This window comes from Anopheles coustani, chromosome 3, assembly GCF_943734705.1.
Source record: "Anopheles coustani chromosome 3, idAnoCousDA_361_x.2, whole genome shotgun sequence".
Taxonomy (NCBI): domain Eukaryota; kingdom Metazoa; phylum Arthropoda; class Insecta; order Diptera; family Culicidae; genus Anopheles; species Anopheles coustani.
This window is the reverse complement of record NC_071288.1, coordinates 48143036-48164331: the sequence shown is the minus strand read 5'-3', so window position 1 is coordinate 48164331 and position 21296 is coordinate 48143036. Positions and strand designations below refer to the sequence as shown.

Here is a 21296-nt window from a genome sequence, read left to right as displayed (position 1 = left end):
TCCTAAGCACTTGGTGACGTTTCTGGCTTTGTTGAAGTTAGCTATTGGTGGTTTGATTCACTTTAGTGACGGTTCGTAGAGACGATTTTGGGTACCATTTTACGATCAACCAGGGAGCCAATTTGTTTCCGAGTGAATGAACGACTGATTTATGCCCGAATTTCCAGCATAATGCTGCGATAATTTAATCAATTTCACATTTACCTACTTGTGCCCACACTCACCGTTTCTTCCACTTACCGCAATTCGGAAATTGGTAGAGAAAAGCAGGAAAGTTATATGTTTATTTAAAAAAAGTGTCAATCAGTCGTCCATTATGCTTGGTCGTATGTTGGTCGTTGCTGTTGTCTAGGGCGGTTCAATGTCAAAATTGTGCCATTCCTTTTGTTGGGACGTTGTACCTTTACGGCTGCTGCCAGCGATGTCGAGAGCATCGCGGTAAGTTGTCGTAAAGATAGGCAACGAAACGTGTACTTACACTTCGCAGACCAATCAGGGCATGTTTCGCTTCCTTTCGGTACGGAAGAGCCGTCATGTAGAAAATAAACGAATGAAGAAATGGCAAAAACACCCCAAGGTGACTAATGATTTATTTAACGTTTCTGAATTGCTTTCCGTTTATGACAAGATAGCGATAAAGTTCCACGAAATTCCGCTGGAGTGCAGCCACATTCGGAAGTGGCGAACATAAGCTTCTGGTTCCGTCATGATTCAGAGCTATTGACCTATTTTTGTTATGTTCACATTCAAAAACAATGAGATTTTTGCTTAATTAATTGGACAAATTATTGCAATTGTAGTTTGTCCAGTATTAGTTAGAACTGAAAACAAAAATAATCTAAAATTGTATTTAAATGTATGCTTGATTTAAAAATGTAATTTGTACTTAAAAACAAATAAATAGTAAAATATTTAAGAATTACTACTGAGCCAGCTGCTTCTCTATTTCTACCATGAAAATATCAAAACACAGAAAAACAACAGGCAAATATTAGGTGGAATCGCATACGAATTTGTTTAATTTTTAACCATGGCTTAAATTAAGCGATGGTCTATTTTAGCCGCTCGAATTTGGTATCGCGTACAGTTTCAATTGACCATGGTTAAATGTTAAACCATTGGATGCAATTTTGATACAAAGCCTACTTTGCGCTTTGATTACAAACAATTTTAAAATGTTATTCTAAACGTTTTCAAACCTATTTTTAATAAAAAAACAACTTCTTTGTTTTTCTTTTTGTTTAAAATTTTCACTAGTTGTTTGCTTGGCATTGGTACATTTTCATTAACTACAAATGAAAAAATAACAACACGATATGGAAAACACAAACCTGTGAAATCTTTTACCTTGTGTAATTCGAATAAACATTGGCCATTCTACCATTTGCTTTGGTTTGTGTACAAGTGGTGGGAAATTTTACAACGGGAATTAATGCAAAATAAATCTTCTGCCACTTATTCATGCCACAGAAAATATTCTAGTGGTTTTCCATATCGTAGAAAATTATATCGACTGATTCGTATCGAAGCAAGGCATTTGGCTCAACTGGAAACTGCATTCAAATTATAAGAAAATGCTATAATATCTAACGTACATATCTCTCAATTTTCCGTTTCCTCTTTTTTTTAGAAAAATTAGATGGAACACGCCATTTTTTGCCTTCGTTCATACAACTATGGTTACGGATACGGTTCGGTTAGCTGAAGACTGGGAATACCCAATTTGGTTTAGCCCCATAATCCAACCAACTCTGTTTAGAAAAAAAAAACTCACGTGCTTTCGATTAGCTAATAAATATGAAAAAGATGCACGTTGACTAGTCCTATCCATAGTAACTTAGGTGTTAAATTGCCGAATGTTCTTTAAACACTCGTTTGCCCATCGGCGACATAACCGGTATTTATTTGTGCTTTTATTTTTTTATCAAACCTTTTTCATCCATTCCAATGTTAAAAATGTATATTATTGTGCCTATTTCCACAAAAATATCGACTTCCCTATTGATATTTTACAGTAAAATATCTTGCGCGGAAGATTTGTTTATTAAACAACTACCCCAGACACATCATATAATAAACCATCGTCAGCGCTGAAGTCAGAGCGTATGCGATGCCAGAAACCATGGTTTATTATACTGCTCGAAACTTTTACCCGCAGAACCCTAGGGTGCGTGACAATCGTTTGTTTAGTTTTAAACCATGGTTTAATTTGACACAAATGAATGACAAATGAACGCGGTTCATCCAAAATGAACGCTAGACGGCAGATTAAACCATGGTTAAATAAACAAATTCGTATGCGATTCCACCTATTGTTTTGAAAAATCTTGCAGAACTTTTGCAAACAAAATCTCATTACTAACGCTCGGAGGCGGCATGTCAAGACAATAAAAGTTGAATGTGTGTTGCACGTTTCGCCCATCTTATATGTACGTGCGCTTACCTGCCCCAAGGTATGTTTTGAGTAAATATACGATTGTTGTCGTCCGACGTTCGCAGCCCGTGCCATAACAGTAAGCTTTAAACATCTTTCATTCAAGAAAAAGGCCAGTTGAACCAAGTGATGGCATTCACGGGAAGGTTCGTGTCTCTGTTTCTTCCGTGAGGCTTAAGAATGACTTGCGACTGTAGGAAGTTACATATGACTTTTTTCCTCGAAGTGCCATAATTTCGTGGGTTCTCGATCCGACGGGCAGAAGACCGCATTTATCGATGTACGCCAAACTTTCCGGCACGCCCTCACACGCCATTACATCCCCGGTACAGACGGTTAAACAGCAATATTGGGCTTTCGAGTACGCACAGTCATGTTCAGCCGGTGATGATTGATGATCCGATCGGTTCGCCGAAACGCCCGACTCGAAGAAACGTGCCACAAATATTGGATACGCACACCGAAGACCATTAAACGCCAACGCAACATAGGACGAGGTGTTCGTCGCGTGCTTTTCCTGGTACGACACTCTAGTGACAATACCCCGTGGATGAAGCAGGTATAGGAAAAATAAAGCACTTCCGATCAGTTGAAGTTGTGTTTCAGCCGTCCTGGACAGCAATTGTTTATCGGTGTCTTAAAAATAGAAGGAAACACGATGTTGGGTTAAAATCGACACGCTTGTTAGTCACTATGGATTGTGGGTTATACTTGAGTCTGTGCTGATGGGAAACAGGAGAGGATTTGTTACTGGTACGTTTCGTGTTACCGGGTAACAATGATATAACACGTTTGATATTTCCATTTGTTCATTCACTCAATGATTCTGCTTCCGACAGCTTTATACACAATGTTTTAGTTGACTTGCTTTCACAAACTGTATCCATCTCTGGCCATGTTTAGCTGACAGTTACTCTCCTAGGTGTTTATGTAATGCATGTTCTCGTCAATGATATAGTTTTCATTATGCATGTTGTGCTTCTTAAGACTGTTCTGCTTCTGGATTTATCACTTTTTATATTTATAGAAGCATTTTAACCTTTTCATCAGTCTCCTTCCGATTTCCTTACTGTGTAGACGCTGTGATTATATCACCATATCAAACCCGTCACCTGTTTTGCATAATGGATGTAAACATAACCAGCGTACGTTCGGTTCTGGACAGAAAGCGTCCACGCTCTAGGATGGAAAGTTCCCTCCCTACGACAAAACTAACCGGCCCGAAAGCGTTCCAATCCGAAAGAGTTCCCGGTGTCATATCGAACGGCTAAGTGGAAAACCTCAATCGACCGATCCACGCCACGATGGGGCACGCTAACGTTGTTAGCAACGGCCGCGCCGGGCAACCCTCCTCCCGGCCACTTTCTTCCAAGGCCGATCCACGTAGGTCACCCTTCGAGCCAGGGACAGCTAGGATCTTCACCGAGCTCAGCGAGCGGTGTGGTGCTAATGAAATTAGACCCAAATGGAAACGACCGGCGAAAATGTTCTCAGGTGCCACCGTTTCCACCAGCCAGGTTTCCAGGTGCTTTCGGGCGTGAGATTTTCCACTGCCGGTGCTAGAAAACTTCCCGGCGTACGGAAATGTCCTAGAGCGCCGTGGAGCGGTGTTAAATTTAAACCCATGTGTGATTCAAGTAGCACAAAGGACGTGCGGACAAGAAATTGAGTGTTTGTGAGAAATGTGTGTGTGTGTGTAAATGTGTACATATACGGACGCGTTTGTTTCTGCATGTTTCTGTGTCCCTGTGTACGAAAGATGATGTAAGAGGATTCATTGCCTTGCGGCAGCCGATCGATGGTCGGAAGCGGGGGAAACTGCGTATGGCGGGCGATGCGGGGATCACTTCCGTCGGTCGACGCTTGCGACGGTGCTCCGAAAACTAGTTTTAATTAAATAGAGCTCTATATTTTACGGAAATTTTCCTCGCCCACCCTCGCCGGCAACGGCTAGGACCAGTTTTAAACAGAAAACGATGGACGAAAGTGGCTCCGTGGGTCGGGTTAGCTGTTAATTGCTTTCGTGAAATTGGATCGTGTCGGGATTTATGCTTTGTCTCGTGAAAGTAGTTTACCGGAAAGGATCGAAACAATCACGAGTAGTGTCGCGACGATGGAAAGGGATTCCGCGCTGGTGGGTGTGAGATGCTGTTGCTACAAACCCAATTGTCATATTTAAATTTCAATCATTTTAAATTACACCATTGACGCAAATAAACAGCATGTTTCACATCGACGTCAAAAATATATCGCATGATGAATATGATGGAAATTGAGAAGCAAGTTTTGAAACAGTTTGATCGATACGGGTTCTTTGATATCAAATGTTTACAATATCAAGCTTATACGATATATCCTTATTTGATAACATGCCACATATAATGAAGGAAAATGACAGCTGTAGTCATCAATTGTAAGCGACAAGTTTCGCCCACATGCGAAAAGGTTTTGATGTGATTGCTCAGTACGTTCAAAAGGATTGTTGGAGACAGTTCGGATCCGTGAGTCGAACCTCGCTCCAACAGCACCTGTCGAAATGAAAGTGAACAAGATTACGGATTAGAAAGGATTAAATTATGCGATGTAAGCCGAAAAGGTCTTTTTTGATGATGGTTTGAAGAGAATGTACTTGGAAATAGGAGATGGTGTTTGTGGCAATAAAACAATATATAAACCTCACCAACTCAAGGTTGGTGGTATGAACTTTGGACGGTATGTTAAGTAAGATTATTTCACAAAATATTTCTTGGTAAACTATTTGTACTTAAACACTCTTAACCTTTCACACATCGAGAACCTTGAAAACATAGCATTTCCAAGTATTTGAAATATTTCAAGACAAACTATTTGCACATCAGCACGTCTAACCTTTCACCTTTCTCGAGAACCTTGAAAACATAGCATAAGCATTAGCATTCTCGCAAGGCAAACCGTCGGAGGCAACTTCCGAGAATTGATAATCCATATCTTTAGATGGTTTTACACAACATCATAATAATCCAACAAAGGGCTTAATTTAGTTAGTTTAGGATTTATTTTTCAGCCGGCAGGTTGTTGTTCGGTAGATAGGGTGTAGTTTTTCGTTTTCCCCACTTCCTACCAAAATATGCCCACCGTATTCGACCAACTTTTCTCGGTGAATAATTTATCGATCGATTTTCCCTCGTAGCATTGCACAACAAGAAAGGCAAGATGAAACCTACGCGTGTGCCTGTGTGTGTAGCGGCTTGCCGGTGTACTCCAATAAGAACCATGGTATACCCGAATAAGGGATGTAGGCATGTGGGAATCCCAGGAAAAAATAACTCAACTGTGCAACGGTAAAGAAAACTTAGCATAAACATGTGTAAAAATGTTGTACCAAGCTGAGTGGCCCATTGTGAACGGTTTACTGCCGATCGAAGAAGAAAGTTGCCTTTTATAGATCAAACTTTATATGAATGAGTGGTAGAGGTAAAGCTGGCCTGAGTTTTATTTTGTTGCAAATGGCTGGTCTGCTTGCACAATAAGAATAAACAGATAATTTTAATCATTAAGTCAAATACAGGAAAGCATGGAAGGGATACAAGCACATTTTACCGAGAATTATTTGAGCAGTGCGGTTGTTGGAGTGGATGAAATTAAAAAAAGACAAAAACCTTATGTTTCTACCGCCGTGAAGAATTTCTTCGTAAACGAAATGTTTGAGTAATCGACGTCAGGTTCCGTTTTCAATGCAATACTATCTTCACCAACAACTTATACTCCAGCAGGATCTCATTTCGTAATGCATACCACCGTACTGGGTGCAGGAATGAAACTGCAAACAATTTTCATCGTCAGTGTCCAACGGGAATTTTATACCTCGAATTTTCGTCGAAAGTACAGGGATGAGACTGAGTTCGGCGTCTGCAGTTGACAGGCGAGAATTGTGTTACTCTCCTGAATTTTGAATTTAAATATGAGGACTGGCAAAAATTGACTCATAAATTATCTTGCCTTTGGTCTAAGTCCTCGTCGCTTTAAAATACGTGAGCGCATTTCAGACGCCTACAGAAGGCACCCGAGAAGATAGAAGGATGAGTAATAGTAGAACATCTCACTTTACGCCCCAGGTAGTAGCAGTTTAGCCAAAAGTCAATTTCCAATGGTTTTGTGAAGAAGAACCACTCGGTGTACTATATACTGGATGTTGCTTGCGCGTTAGAAAAACGTTTATTATTGGCCTCGTTTTTTTAAGGGAGTAGATAACAAAACAAATTGAATTGGTTTGTTTTATTTTTCCCGGAAGAGCGTAAAAAGAACTCATCCCGGTCGAAAGTTGAAAGAACGCAACAGAAAGAAAAAATACACACGAGTCTGTCCAAAAACAAAGTCACTTTAGAAAATTAAACCCCTGCTGACCGGGTAAGCGTGTCCACTCTTTAGTCCCTTTCAATCAACAGAAATTTGGAAATGTGCCAACCAATTGGACGGCTCGACTTCCACGTACCGAGAAAGCTAAAGGTTGAATGCAGCAAACTTGCCCACGTTACGTCGAACATCTAAGTCATGGAAGATTATGGCTTAGTGCAGACTATCATGGCACTATCCTGTTAGCCGGGCCTCGAGGACAGATTCCAACAGCGCACACCGGTGTGTTACAACGTACCGTGCGAACATGCGAACGACGCGTTGATGCGTTTTCGGTAAACACTGACGTCTCGTCAACGGCAGCTTCAAGCTGAACGCGAACCTTTCGTATCCCGTCATGTTGGAAAGGTTTTCCAAAATTGATCATGGCAGCAAAATGTTTCCAATAAACTGTTTGCAGTATGGAATGCAACCTTGCCCGTTGGTGCATGTTGGTGAGGTTAAGTTGAACCTGTGACCAGCGAACGCCTTTACCTTCTACGTAAGACTCTCTCCATAAAGCTGCTCAAAGAATAAGTTGCACTCTAAATCTTATTGCTGAAATAGAAAACATTTTTTAGCCTATTTTTAAAGTTTTGAATCACATTCATTCTCGGTACATTTCACGCTTCGTTATTCGGGCTTGATAATGCTACAAAAAAGAAGCAACAACAGCAGCTTCGTTGAAAACTGAGCACTTAAAAAGCTGACATTGCTAGAATGGTCGCTAATTCTAACCCATGTTACAATAGTACTTGTATTTTTAATTTGTTCTCTCTGAAGTGCAATGCGCATACATCACCTACAGTGCATTATTGTTGTGAGATAGCACTGCCTCGTGGTTCCAACTACCTAGAGGCTTGAAGGTACTGAACAGATGGTAAACGCGTAATGTTTAACATACATCACGCTAAAATTTCATCATAACTTTTACATCATTGTAATCGAAATAGTGAAACGTACATTCAAAACTACTCTATCCTCTGGGGATAGAATTCGTGGAAAATCTCAAACACCCTGAAGGGACTCCTCCGGTTCGACCAGGAAGCAACAAAACATGTACTCTACGATAAAATAAAACCACCATAACGACAGCTCGCTGGGATAACGAACGGACGCTGAACTTTTATGCATAAAAAGTCGCAAACTATTGAGTGCATTTCAGTCCTCTCTGCGGCGACCGGGCCTTCATGTTCCAAGTAGAAAACGTAAACCCGGGTGCTTCCGGTACTTGTCTGCTTAACAATTCGGGAACCAGTCTCGTTAGTGATGTTGCCGGACCCTGGCAGATGGTTGGACCGAAAAAAAACCGTGGCACATCTGCTCGCGGCCAACGGCACGTGGCATGGCGAAAAATATGTTTCGTTCACCTGAAGACCAACTGGAGATAGCGAGATGTATGTATAACTCTATGCACTCATGCAACGTTTTTCGAACGATTTGAATCAAAAAACAAAAGTAAAAATAAAATCAAAAAACAAATATTATTCAATACTCAGCATCCAGCTCCAGCATACCACGGACGTTTTTTGTGTGTGTGTGGATTGGAATAATCCCATCTACAATGCGCTAGCGCAGGATCTTGTGAAAGCACTAAACACATATTCGTAGTGTTTGTAGAGTAGAATGAGATTTTTCGGTGCGAGCACGTTCGCCATTGTGTAGATCTTAATAGAACTGAAAATTATTCAAAACGAATACACTAAGGCGGAAACGTTTGGCGATAGGACCTGGACCGTCGGTGATCCTGAGGGATAGCAATTGGGGCTTTAGGAGCATTTGCTGATGGTGACGAATTTTCTTCATTTCGTCCGTTTGAAACCGGACGCTGGAAGTAAGAAAACTGAGGGAAACATTTTGCTATATCAAGAGCATACCTCGTATTTTATTTTTTTTTTTTTTAACTTGCAGAACTTGATAAAAATTTCTTGTAGCTTTACCAACCTTCACCAGGTTCATGGTTCCACCGAACGGAATACCCTGTGGGGAAAGCTACACATCGGCTCATCACCATTTTGTCTCCTTTCGTTGGACAAGCAGCTAAAATTGTTCACGGCCGTGTGACACACGAGAATATGGTATAACATAACTTACTCCGTTCCCAACCCATCATCATATACATTCTTAGCCCACATGGGACGTCTAACCCATCGTGCAACAGTGGCTGGCGCTAGCTGTCTACCGAACGTCAGCAGATGTCTCGTCGGACATCATTTTCTTTTGTCGGAAAATTCTCTAGCTCCCGCTTCAGAAGCCTGTGCCCCGAAAGCGGTACGATATAACGTTCTGCGCACTCGAGGACCTCTCGAAAAAACGGACCCAACGGAAGACTTTATGACTTTAATATGAAGCAGAAGCCGCCAGCATTGTTTCGGCTAGTGAATCAAAAAGGCACCACGCGTTGAACGTGTGCTGTTGGTTTGTCAAAATATATTCTGTTAGTGCTGATAGGCTTACTCAGAGCTGTTGACACTAATCAGATTAAACCGAATCCCAGCAGATACATGAAATTTTTCCTGCCTCCGAAGGACATCGCTCGTCTATTGTTAAACATGTTGAAGGGGGAAACTTCGTTTCTAATAAATAAATGAGTAAAAAATAACTATATTTCACTACGCTGTGTGGAGGCCTGTGTTCATTTCCACAATGCTTCTCGAAAAATATTTTACAATATTGTACGCATGTTGAAGAGCAACTGAACGGTAATAAAATGTAAATAATAATCCAAATATTATGCATGTTTAATTGTGGGTATTTGTGCAAATGTAAGAGACTTACAATAAGTTCCCGCTACAATCCTGCAAGCTGCCAAGCCCTACTCTTGTTGTGCTGATGCAGAACGCTGCTGCCTGTTTAAAAATCTTGCATGCACATATTCACCAGAAATATGCAGCGCAGGGAGGGCGTTCTCTGGGAAGCCAATGTTTGTATTTTCTATCAACCATTCCCATCAAGACACCAAGCTTCGTGTCGTCTTTACCGGAGAGAGCATCATATCATATCAACATTTTTGAATCTGTCAACACGCCACTTGGCTCGGTTGCTGCGCAAGTGGTGCAACCAGGGAGGGACAAATAGGTTTATGACATACTCACAAACAAACCGATGTGTGTGAAGCTCTTGTTAAAATAACAATATACTCGCATTTCCTCGCATCGTATTGGATTTCAGGAATTTCAGTGAAAAGTGGTTCCTTCCGTATGCTGCGTTCCTACCTACCTAAACATATTTGCTAGAAACATGATGTTTTATTAAAAACCTTTCCATTCGTTGGTAGGAGATTTTCCTAGCAACTAGTTCAACATAATTTCCTTCTGTAAACACTCAACAGCTTCTTTCGCCCATGGTATAAAACACCCTAGCTGAAGAATCCTAGGAACTTTTCGCGTTATCGTGATGATCATAAGCATCACAGGCATTATCAGCAACGTTATTGTGCTTTCTGCTTGCTTTTCCTCGGAATTGTAATATGAATCCGTGCGCGCTAGAAACCGAGGGCCGCATTACATTCCCTTTGGAGGTTTCAAGCGAACGGGGAGCCAAATCTCCAAACCATGGCAGATCCCCTCCCAACGGGGTTGATAAGCGAACGGCGGGCGCCGTATATGGTTTGGGTCGCATGTTAAGCGCTGTCGCGTGGTATAGTCAAAATGGGAATAAAAAACAACAATGCGAAACTTCACATATTTATCCGAGTGCAGAAACATCCCCTTCAAGCAGCGTGCTTCATTCAACCGGAGCTCGTAGGAATGTGCTTGTTTTCCTCCCTTGGGAAGTGGCAGGATGTGACAGGCGGTGCTAGAAAACCTACGTTACACATGGCGCCTGAGAAGAAGTGCACTCACGGTGCATTCACTGCAGTATCTGCGCACACTGCTGCAGATCCCCCGCGGGTCCAATGGATAGGAAAATCAAATGAATTGAAAAGAATAACTTCAAGCGATGAGCGCAAGAGCATCCAAAGCCGGGCCCTCTTCTTGAGCAGGGTCTTGAAAAGCTGGGAACGGAAATAAAATAAATGCTCGTCTAGGGAGATGCGATGTGTCTGCGTTTTCTGTCAATGCTGCGAATCTCGTGCGACGTATTCCACAGCATTCGGTATTTTTAGCCGTCGTCTTTGACTTTGCTATGAACTTCATCTCAGCTCTGAAGCCTGTGGACCGAACTTTTGGATCTATCTCCTCTGCACAACGGGTTGACGCTGTAGGCAAATACTGTACCATTCTGAAGCCATCCTCAGCGAACATTTTAGCGAACGAACAAAAATATGTCGTTGTATTGCCTTAGAAACGTGCGAGAAGAGAAAATATTCCATCTTCGTGTCGTTCCTTTTTTTTCTCGTGTTGTTTTAAATGGCACGTTTGTGCCGAGGTGGTATTGCAATGTGGAATTTGATAAAGTTTTATGCGCCCTCGGGGTAACATTTGTGTTTGGAAGAAGGAAAGAAAAACCGAAAATCATCACCTCTACTGGAAGATTTCAACACATGCTTATTCATTTTCCTTCGTCTTATGACATTCTGCAGGTTACAATAAACTTCTAAATCTATTTAAACTGTGCCTGAAAACAAAACATCTTCAATGGCATTTTTTTATTGTCATAGTCATAACTAAATTAAAATAAATCAAAGAAGAATGGAAATTTTTTTTAACCTTAGATTTCACGTTACGAAAGTTCATTTGTTCTTTGTTGCATTGAAAAAACAATAAAAAAGAGCTAATTTTAATTTAAGAAGACTGGGAATTGTCCATGTTGAACACATTTCAATTATAAATAAATTCTGAAATGTCCTTCGCAACGTTCAGTACCTAGAAGTAATTTATTTCAATGCACTTTTTAAATACAATGCAAATTGGATACCTTTCATGACCACTGCAAAAATGACTCTTCCCAAAAACCTACTATTATCGTAGATAAAACAAAATCATTTGCATGCTCAGCGGTTCACAAATTGTTTCTGTTTGATACACCGCAAAGGCTGCCGGCGGTATCGCGCGATACCGTGCACTTATTTTCCATATCAAATTAAATCTTTCCTAGAACTAACATCTCGATTACCTTCGTTATCTTTTATTCGTTGCAGGCATCCACAAACCAGAGCAGCAGCACGCAACAATTGCAACGAGTCTCGGCGGAATGGAAAAAGCTTTCCCACAAAAGGGCCCACACTCACATTTACACACATAAATTGCTCCTCCTTTGGAACCGCGCTCGCTGGCCCCGGTGCCACCCGTGAACGATGAAAACGCGTACCATGTTGCCTCGGCTGGGACGACACTGGCAAAAGGAACAGCAGCGGCACCATCGTCAACATTGTCAACATCATCGTCATCACGTCGGTGGATGTGTGTAGGATAGAAAACTCAAAGGAATTCGCGCAAAAAAAAATAACGAGAATTGTCACTGAAAAGGCACCGAGGCCAAAGTGCTACAGCATTGCCCGTGTGGACTGCAGCATCCCAACCGGTCGGACGGATGTAGTTGCACTCGTGGCGCTAGCAATAAGAAATCCAGAATCCGAGCAGCGCCAACGCTAGTCTACAGCATAAATAGAAGGTAAACACAATTTCAACCATAATCATCATCTGATAGCGGAAATAATCGCAAGCAATTTCGACGCCGCTCACACAATCTCGGAGTGCAAGAAAGGCGGTGGTGAACGCCAGCACACAGCGACCACAGCGCCACCGCATCGTTCGTGGGCGCACTGGAAGTTTTAAACACTCGACAACGTCGTCATCATCGCCCCCGTTGACTTGACTTCTGCAGCTTTTTTCGGCAGCACCGGGCGGCAGGCATTCGTTTGGGAGTTAAACCCTCACCCGAGAAAGCGGGAGCATAGTGGAGGCACGTGCGGAAGAAAGGTGATAGTTTAGCGGTAGAGTAGGGTTAGCGTTCGCGTAGAGTGGAGTGGAGCAGGGGTAGAAAAAGGCGGTAGCAAAGTGAGAAGTACAATGTGTCCCAACGCGTGCAGTACGAGGACGAGACCGATGCGGACGGCGGGAGATGACGGTAGTGCAAGGATAACGAACGTGCGGTCAACAATGGTGCACGGTTCGACCAAGCGCCACGTGACAAAACATAGGATCAGCGCAGGAGTAACGGTGATGTTGCTGCTCCTTTTAGTGCAGCTCCAAGTGAGCATAGCACGCGGCAACGAGGAGCCCGACTTCACCAAACAGTGCGGCAACTGCAAGTGCAGCTGGAAAAGTGGACGAAAGAGTGCGGACTGCACCAACCAGCGGCTACCGGGGGTCCCACGGGAGCTCAGCAACGCGCTGCAGATACTGGAACTCTCGTACAACGAGATCGACGAGCTGCCGGCCCTGACGTTCATGAGCGCCCACTACACCAACCTACAGAAGCTGTACCTGCGCAACAACGGCATGAAGCGGGCGGACCGGGAAGCGTTCCGGAACCTAACCATCCTGATCGAGCTGGACATGGCGAACAACAACCTGAGCTCGCTCGAGCCGGGCATCTTCGACGATCTGACCAAAATCCGCGTCATCATCCTGAACAACAACCGGCTCGAGAGGATCGAGAAGAATCTCTTCCGCGGGTTGGCCTTTCTCACTAAGGTGCACCTGCGCAGCAACCGGCTGGTGCGGATCGCGCTGAACAGCTTCGTCAACGTGCCGATCCTGTCGCAGATCGAGCTGGACTACAACGAGCTGCAGACGCTGCGGAAGGAGTCGTTCTCGGGGCTGGAGAAGCTGACCAGCCTGTCGCTGACGAACAACCCGTGGAACTGCAGCTGCGCGCTGCGCGCCTTCAGCGAGTTCGTGCTGGCGAAGAACCTATACACGTCGCCGACGGCGTGCAGCGTGCCGAAGAAGCTCGCCGGCCGCCAGTGGGGCGACATCGATCTGGACGAGTTCGCCTGCCCGCCGAACATCATCGAGAACCGGATGCAGTTCCCGGGCGGTGGTGAGAACGCGACGTTCGTCTGCAAGGTGACCGGGTTGCCGCTGCCGACGATCGACTGGCTGTTCCAGAAGCGACCCCTCTCGCTGCACGACCAACGCAAGCTGGTGCGACAGGCGGTGCGCATCAACGAGCGCGACCAGAGCGAGATGCACGTGTCGGAGCTGACGATCTTCGGCGTGCGGCAGGCGGACCGCGGCTCGTACGTGTGCAAGGCCACCAACCGGGGTGGCATCGACGAGAATGAGCTGTTCTTCGACCTAAAGGCGGACCCGCACCCGATTGCGTCGGCCACCCGGTCGAAGGATCTGCTCTGGATCGTACTGATCGTGCTGTTGGTGCTGCTGGCGATCGTGGCGGCGCTAATGATCTGGTGCGTCTGCAAGCGAGTGCGGAGAAAGAAGAACTCCACCATGAGCGAGAACGGGCTGATGAGCGCGAAGATGATGGACAAATCGCAGAACGACTCCATCCTCGACAGCGGCTCGGTGATCGTGGAAATGCAGAAGAGTCTGCTGACGGAGGTGAACCCGGTGGAGAAGCCACCGCGACGGGTGGACATCGATGCCGGGGACAAGGTGTTGGCTGGAGTCGGTGGCGGCGGTAGCGAGTATGACGAAAAGCACGAGGCCCAGCGGACGCTTCTGGACGAGACCGGTTTCGGTGAGTAAAAGCAATCAATGCTGCATGGAATTGGTTTAAGGTTTGGCATCAAGATTAACAAATATTTTTCAATTTTTAATGATTAAAATAGCACTGTACTTCTTTCCGATATTTAAACAAACAATTATTCATTTATCTCGACATTACGAGCATAATCGTACAAGTCGGACTATTATCTTTGAAAGTGTCGGTTGGTTTAAAGGAGAATTAATACTAACGTGTCGTTATGACATCCCTTGATTATTTCTTTTGCCCTTACTAGACGAGGACTTTTACTGTCATATTTGCCCAAACTTTTACTGTCACAATAGGCTCTGGCAGGTCGTTTAACATAAAAATTGCGCTGTGTTATTTCGTGTAGTAACTAGTATTCTGCCTTATGAATCTTTAGGCGATATTCATTCATATGAATCTTTCATCCAAGATTAATTCAGGTTGATTCATGAATCTTTTGGTATTTTAATCTTCAACGATACGAACGATATTTTAGAGTGCATCAAAATATGCTATATGCTTCACGAGATTCTCGAGATTACCAGTCCTAAGATTTGCATTGGATAAACATTTACCAAAGCTATTGTGACTTCGGAAAACCCAGTTAACAAAAAATTAAATATTTTAATGATCGCATCAGTATTGAAGCATGATAAAAGTATTTAAATGTTTACTTACATCGCATTTGTTTTCTCTCGTACACACATTATTTTCACTTCATTATTTAATAGCGCAATTCATTATCACATTTAATTGCCCAATTCAATCTTTCTTTGTTTATAAACTGATTAACATTTTATCTTACAGTATTTAATAATACTACGCTGAGATAGAAACTTCGGTTACCAAATTTTTTCTGCCAAAATGAAGTCTGGTTGTTGATAAAGAACAGACAAAAGTGTAAGATGTACACAAAACAAACCCAATTCTACACTTCTTCATTGTTTACAGTAGATGGGACGCTTTTGCAATTACATAGACAATACCGGTAGCTTGTAGTTTGCTCGATGCTGCTTTCCCCCCGGAGGCTGGCAGAATCTTATCTCATAAGATCTTTTCCGTTTCCATTTCTTCTAATTTTTGCGTTCTTTTCTAGTCGCCCAGGATGAGGAAACGGCCTCGGTGGCGCTGTCGGACTCGAACCCGCGCTCCCGGGCCACGTACGTAGATGACGGTTGCGGCACGAACCTTCCGCCGGACCTGCTGGCCTTCCCGTCGCGCTTCCCCCAGTCACCCTCGATCCAAAGTTCGTTGTCGAACATCCACGACGGTCGCATCTACGGTAAATCGCCGCTAGCCAGCCCGATCTACCAGATGGGCCCGGGCACGAGCAGTCTGGGCGGCCCGGGGGGACAGGTACCGGCTGGGTTCCGCACGCTTCAGCACCCGAAGACGGGTCGCACGATAGCGATAGCGGCCGGTCGGTCCAACTCACCGTTTACGCCCGCCCCGCTCATCTACCCGCAGGTGGCCCACAAGCACCAGGGCTACGTGACAATCCCGCGCAAACCGCGCACCCCCAGCTGGACGCCGTCGATAAGTTCGGCCGTGACGGCGGAGATGCTGCCCTCAGGCGGTAGCAACCCCGCCAGCCCCACCTCGCCCATCGACCTGTCGCTCAGCATGTGCGAGCCCGTGTACGACAATCTCGGCCTCCGGACGACGGCGTCCGGCAACTCGACGCTCAAGCTCAACAAAGCCCACCGAGGGGTGACGTCGGGTGCCCCCAACGCCCTCACGTCCACGCCGCTAACGAAGTACAGCATGAAAGACCGACCGCTACCGGCCACTCCTGGCGGTCAGACGGCAACGAACCCACTGACGCTCGGCAGCAACTACGAGGCCATTCCGGAGAAGCTCGTCCCGCCCGGTGGCCTCGGGTTGCCCGGGCTCGACCTTGACCAGTCGTCCATCTACGGTATGGCCCCGGGTGTCGGCACGATGAACCGCAGTAAAGTTCCACCCCGGCCACCGCCGAAACCGAAAAAGAAACCGATCGTTGCCGGTGACGACCCAAGCGTAAGCGGAACGGTCAGTGGTCCGATGACGTTGATGGCAGCGAACACTAGCAGCACAAACACCAGCACTAGCCCGTTGTTTGCGGACGAGGGCGACGACGGTACCGAGGTCTAGTGCAGACGAGGCGCTGCGGAGGGGACCAAAACCCGTTCGCACCGGAACGGAAGCGTGCGTGCAAGTGAATGTGTTTATAGGTGAACGTGAGTATATGAGACTATAATTTAAATCCTACCGTAAGCCCTCTCGACTATAAGACGCGCGATGTCGTGAACATGTTAAATTTTTCACAAACTTTAACGAATAGTCCATAAGCTACTGCGATAGTTACGGACTAAACCGGCGTGTGTGTGCGGGAGAGAGACAACGTAATTTTGTGTGCGAACACATTTACTTTTCGTTCCTTCCGGCACACTACGATGACAAGGAGAATTCGTCGTAAAATAGATTAAGAAAAAAACTAAATGAAAGATAAGCTACGAATAACGAGCCTGCCCTTTAGCAGGAAGTAGAATCATTGTATGATCAATGCAAGTGTACAGAACTATCGATAAAGACGATTTACAGGATTAGGACCGCCAACAGAAACAAACGAAGGCAACGAGAAAATCGATCTTTTTTTCTTCTTTGGTTTAGACGGTATGAAACAAAAAATAACGAAACGAAAATAGCTTTAGCGAGATAAGTACAGTTCAGTTAAGGATGATGTTAAGTAATGGGTAGAAAGCAAACAGATGGTAAGCCCGAACGGGATCTAATAACTATTTCTTATAATTTTTTAAAGCAATTATATAATTAATAACTTTAAGGACGGTATTAATTTTTAAATGGTAATAGGTAGTACAGTAAAACCGTGAGATTTACATCGGCTCCGAAACGGAACGGAACATCAATGGCGCCTGTAACAAAACGCGAGAAATTGCGTTCGTTCATGATTTAAGTTTTGTTAGACCGTGCAAGGCTTGTGGATTACGTTCAGAAAAGAAATGAAATACGTTACCGGAGGGGATTGGGAGGACGAATTGTAATACAAATCGCAAAGTGTGAATGCACATACGAATAATATCGTTCTGCTTTATTTTTGCCTTCCGATCGACCTTTCGAGATCAAAAGTCGGCTGAGGACGATTCATCGTGGTGATGCAATAGTGAACCTTTTTTTCCTGAACTTACCCTAATACGCAAAATGTGTTCAGTAACGATTGTTTGCGTTAACCGGATGAATAAAAACAAATGTCGGCAATCCACGCGGATTATTATTACTTTTCATGAGCCATTTCGGAGGCGGCGCCCTAACCTTCCCTAACCGTGGGTATTAAATTGAAACAAATAGCACACGGGCAGGAGTAAAAAACTGCAGCCCGAAAAATCACGTGTCGGTGGATAATTAATATAAATGTTCCGACGACAAGCGCTGCAACAGATGCTAAATTGTCTCCTCATTCGTTTTGAGTTTTGGTTTCTTCCTCTTACGTTTCGTTCTGTTCCCTGCTCGTTTATTGTTTAAACAACTGTAGGTTTTGTACAGCTCGGGTTTTCACTCAAATGGAGGCATTAAAAAAGCTGCATACTACGGTCACAATTGGGTAGCCTTCAATTTGTCTGTCTGAATTTTATTTTTCGTATGGCTTTGCAGGAGGAAAGTTTGTGTTTTTCCGTCTCCAATACTACTGGACATCTTAGTGTTGGCTGCGATAATTGCCATCCTGGTGGAAGCTCCCATTTTTCCTCTTGCTTTTAATTACGTGATTACTCGTCGCTCTTGAGACGATCCTTGTTTTTCTGCCAATTCTTTTTCTACCGTAGCTCTTAGTGTGTGTCCGTGGCATTATGCAACCGTACCAGACCCCTTAGCCCGGTCACCGGTGAGCGCAGTTGGTGATAATGTTTTAAATAAATCTTTATTTTTCCTCTAGCATTTGGAAACACCAGGGAGGGGTAGATGGAAGGTCTTTTAACTCTGGCAATTTTAGGAAGAGTGTCCTCGTTCCTGGAATCTCGTTCCTCTTCATCTGGGACGCTTAATCGGCGCTTGTTTGCGTTCCTCTTTTTGTACCATTACCCGGTCAACTTGCATTTTTCCCCCCATTTCTTGTCCCATTCTCGATTGACGGTCGCTCCGGACGTTTTTCCTTCATTTCTGCACGGAATACACTACAAAACAGTGCCAATTGACTGAGATAGGTTGAGTGAAGATGAAAAAATAAAAAAAAACACTCGGAAAGAGAACGAAACAGTGCAAATCAAAATGGCTAGCAGAAGCGATAGAAGTCCTCTTCTTTAATGAGTAGAGAATAATTGCGCCGCCGTACGAAGACATCGGAACAGCGAGAAGGCACTAATTCCTAGGACAAATTTAATTAGGTACGGCAACAATTAGGAAGCGAAACAAGATATATAAATGAATTCACGCGATGCCGGTGGCCGCACATCCCAAGAGACTACTCCGTGTGCGAAAGAGTGTGAAAGTGGTGTCGGTTTGTTCGTTTAAGAACTGTTGTAATTATCTGCACGGCCTGGATGAGTCGTTCGGGAGTATGGCTGGAAGAGTAAGAGCAGCACACCCGTCTAGACGGCCGAAATGGTGTCGCGTTGCGTCAGGAAAGGGAAATCGATTTTCCCGACACCCCATCCCCGTGAGGCGAAGATGCGAAGAAAATGTTCAATCCCACACATTTATTCCATAGCAAATCCAGAAGCATTTCATAAATAGTGTACCGATTATCGGTCGACCAAGTTATACGACTCGTTAGATTGCTGATACGCAGAGAAACTGTCAGAAACAAATACCAACTTTCCATTAATTCCCGCGTTTTGAACAATTGTTTGTGACGTCTTGTTTTATTCACATTTTCTTTTCTTTAAATATTCGAAAAGCAACGGAACGAGAAATCGCTTAGCTAGCAAGTAGTGAACTGAAGGAGTATAAAAATCCCTATTTGTGTGTCCTCGTATCCGTTCGTAACATTCACATTTAATTCCTTTGCAGTCTTCCAAGGAATATAGAGAACATTTTGTTTGTTCTCGCCATCAGAATTACTAATTTATCATACTAGTTTGCATCCGTTATTGATATACACATTTCGCAAAAAAGCTCTCATAGTCTTATTATTTGTAGATATTATCAGTTCTTGTATGATTAAACTATTCTACGTTAAACTTGTCTCAGTTTGGACCACATACACGCACATTGGTTTGTTCCGGAGCTATGATTTTCATCAATTAAAAACAGGAATCTAGAATGGTATAGCATATGAATATATTCCACGAATGTGGTGGACAAGTAAAGGGCCTTAATTTTGTCGCCTGGAAACATACGGTTGACAGTTAGCTAGTTGTGCAAGAAAAATGAATAAATTTATACGTCTGACAATAATTTAATACAAATTTATTTTGTTTCTGTTTTATTTATCTGCATTTGTTTTATTATTATCACCGAGAAGAACATTTGCTTTGGTTTGGATTTGGTTTTTCTGCTATAGCTTGTGTTTCGAAATTCGATTTGAATAAGTGAGTATTTTAGCTTATTTTAAATATCGTTTTATTTGTTTTTTTTTCATGTTTTCTTATTTTAATTTAATTTAAAGGATTACTTCTATTTAAAGAATTACTACTATAAGGATTATCTTATTTCATTCGCTCTTAAATTTGTTTTCAAATGTTACAAGGTGTAAGAAAGTCACTGAACCATATTTTTTGTCATACGTTTTTTTCGTAACTTAACTTTAATTCTTAAGTTTGGTAGGCAGTTTTTTTTTCCTCTGATGTTCAATCAGTAATCCAGTAAAGTAAATTTATATTCATCCTCAGTTCCTCTATCAACATTCCATGTAGACAACTCCTGTTTAAATAACCAAAGTTATTACTCATTAAAAACTATCAACTACGCTAAGTACTTTGTGTACGCTTGTGTTAGGTGGTTGTTAATGCCGTTTGCTTAGCAAGGTTCTCATCATAACTCACACCCTCACACCCAGTGTGTGCAGGCTAAGGTTATCTTCCTCGTTACTGACAAAATATAATGATGACAAACTTTACCTCAATGGTGTCGGAGACACAACAGGATGCGCATCGTGTGAAAACTTGTAGGATCTAAAAGTTCAAGTGGTGGGAAAATTATATGGTATACTTTTTAATTAATTCATTTGCCCCAAGCACCCAACTAGTCTCGTCGCTGGTTACAAGATCGTCGGCGAGAATCGCGTAGATGTGTTGAATTGCGAGTGAGCCATGTGCAAGTTGGTCCTTTTTATTTTTTTCCCTATGGATCGGGTAGATGAAATGTTTTCCAGCTCGTGTAACACAAACTCTTGGGTGCAAGGTGCATTCTTGGTTGCACGTGTGAGGAGGTTTTTCATATAGCACAAACGACCCTTAGCAATTGCTCATCACTCATTTTTCTTTTCTAATATTGCAAAAAACTGAGAAATCGTTCTTTATTGTAGCACATATTTTTATTCTTTACAGTAGTTTGAGTATTTCAGAGCACTGTACTCTACTTCCATGAAACTTTTTCCACGAGCAACAATTTTGACATGACAAGCATTTGCTTTGCAGCTTTTTTTCTCGTGACAGGGTTAAACTGAAAACTAGCAAACGGAACTAATAACCCTGATTTGCAGGCAGCAATGTCGAGCCTCAACCGAACGGAAGCTGACTTTCAGGCGTTACGAACCAAGGAAAAACATCTCTTAAAAAGCAACAGGAAGAACGGCCACATGCTGGGCCCCGTTCGGGTTTCGCGTCCATTTATATTAATGACTCGACGGCTGAAACCGTCCCACCGGTTAGGCACACAACAGCGAGTCTCATAGGCACCTTCCAGCGATTTTTCGCTACGTCGAACACACCTGTGTGTCACCTCGTTGTTGGACACCCTCATCTTCCAGCCC

At 43.5% G+C, this 21296-nt stretch overlaps 1 protein-coding gene and 1 long non-coding RNA gene across 2 annotated transcripts in view; both read left to right on the top strand.

Moving 5' to 3' along the window:
- The window catches only part of LOC131258879 (uncharacterized), a 106658-nt gene extending 94727 nt beyond the window's left edge, over window positions 1-11931 (top strand). The window contains exon 3 of the long non-coding RNA XR_009178111.1: window positions 11889-11931. This is a non-coding gene — a long non-coding RNA (uncharacterized LOC131258879). The remainder of the gene's footprint in view (window positions 1-11888) is intronic.
- Window positions 11932-12051: 120 nt separating this feature from the next.
- Window positions 12052-17879, top strand: LOC131258870 (leucine-rich repeat-containing protein 24-like). Its single transcript, XM_058260260.1, has 2 exons — window positions 12052-14395; window positions 15486-17879. Exons 1-2 carry the CDS (start codon window positions 12760-12762, stop codon window positions 16520-16522), a joined length of 2673 nt encoding a protein of 890 aa, XP_058116243.1. The 5' UTR covers window positions 12052-12759; the 3' UTR covers window positions 16523-17879.
- The last annotated feature ends 3417 nt before the right edge of the window (window positions 17880-21296 follow it).

What these genes read in the sequence shown, in the direction of transcription:
- LOC131258870 (XM_058260260.1), top strand. Translation starts at nt 12,760, where the DNA reads ATGTGTCCCAACGCGTGCAGTACGAGGACGAGACCGATGCGGACGGCG. An exon ending in TCTGGACGAGACCGGTTTCG is followed by an intron (nt 14,396 to 15,485) that starts GTGAGTAAAAGC and finishes GTTCTTTTCTAG; the next exon opens with TCGCCCAGGATGAGGAAACG.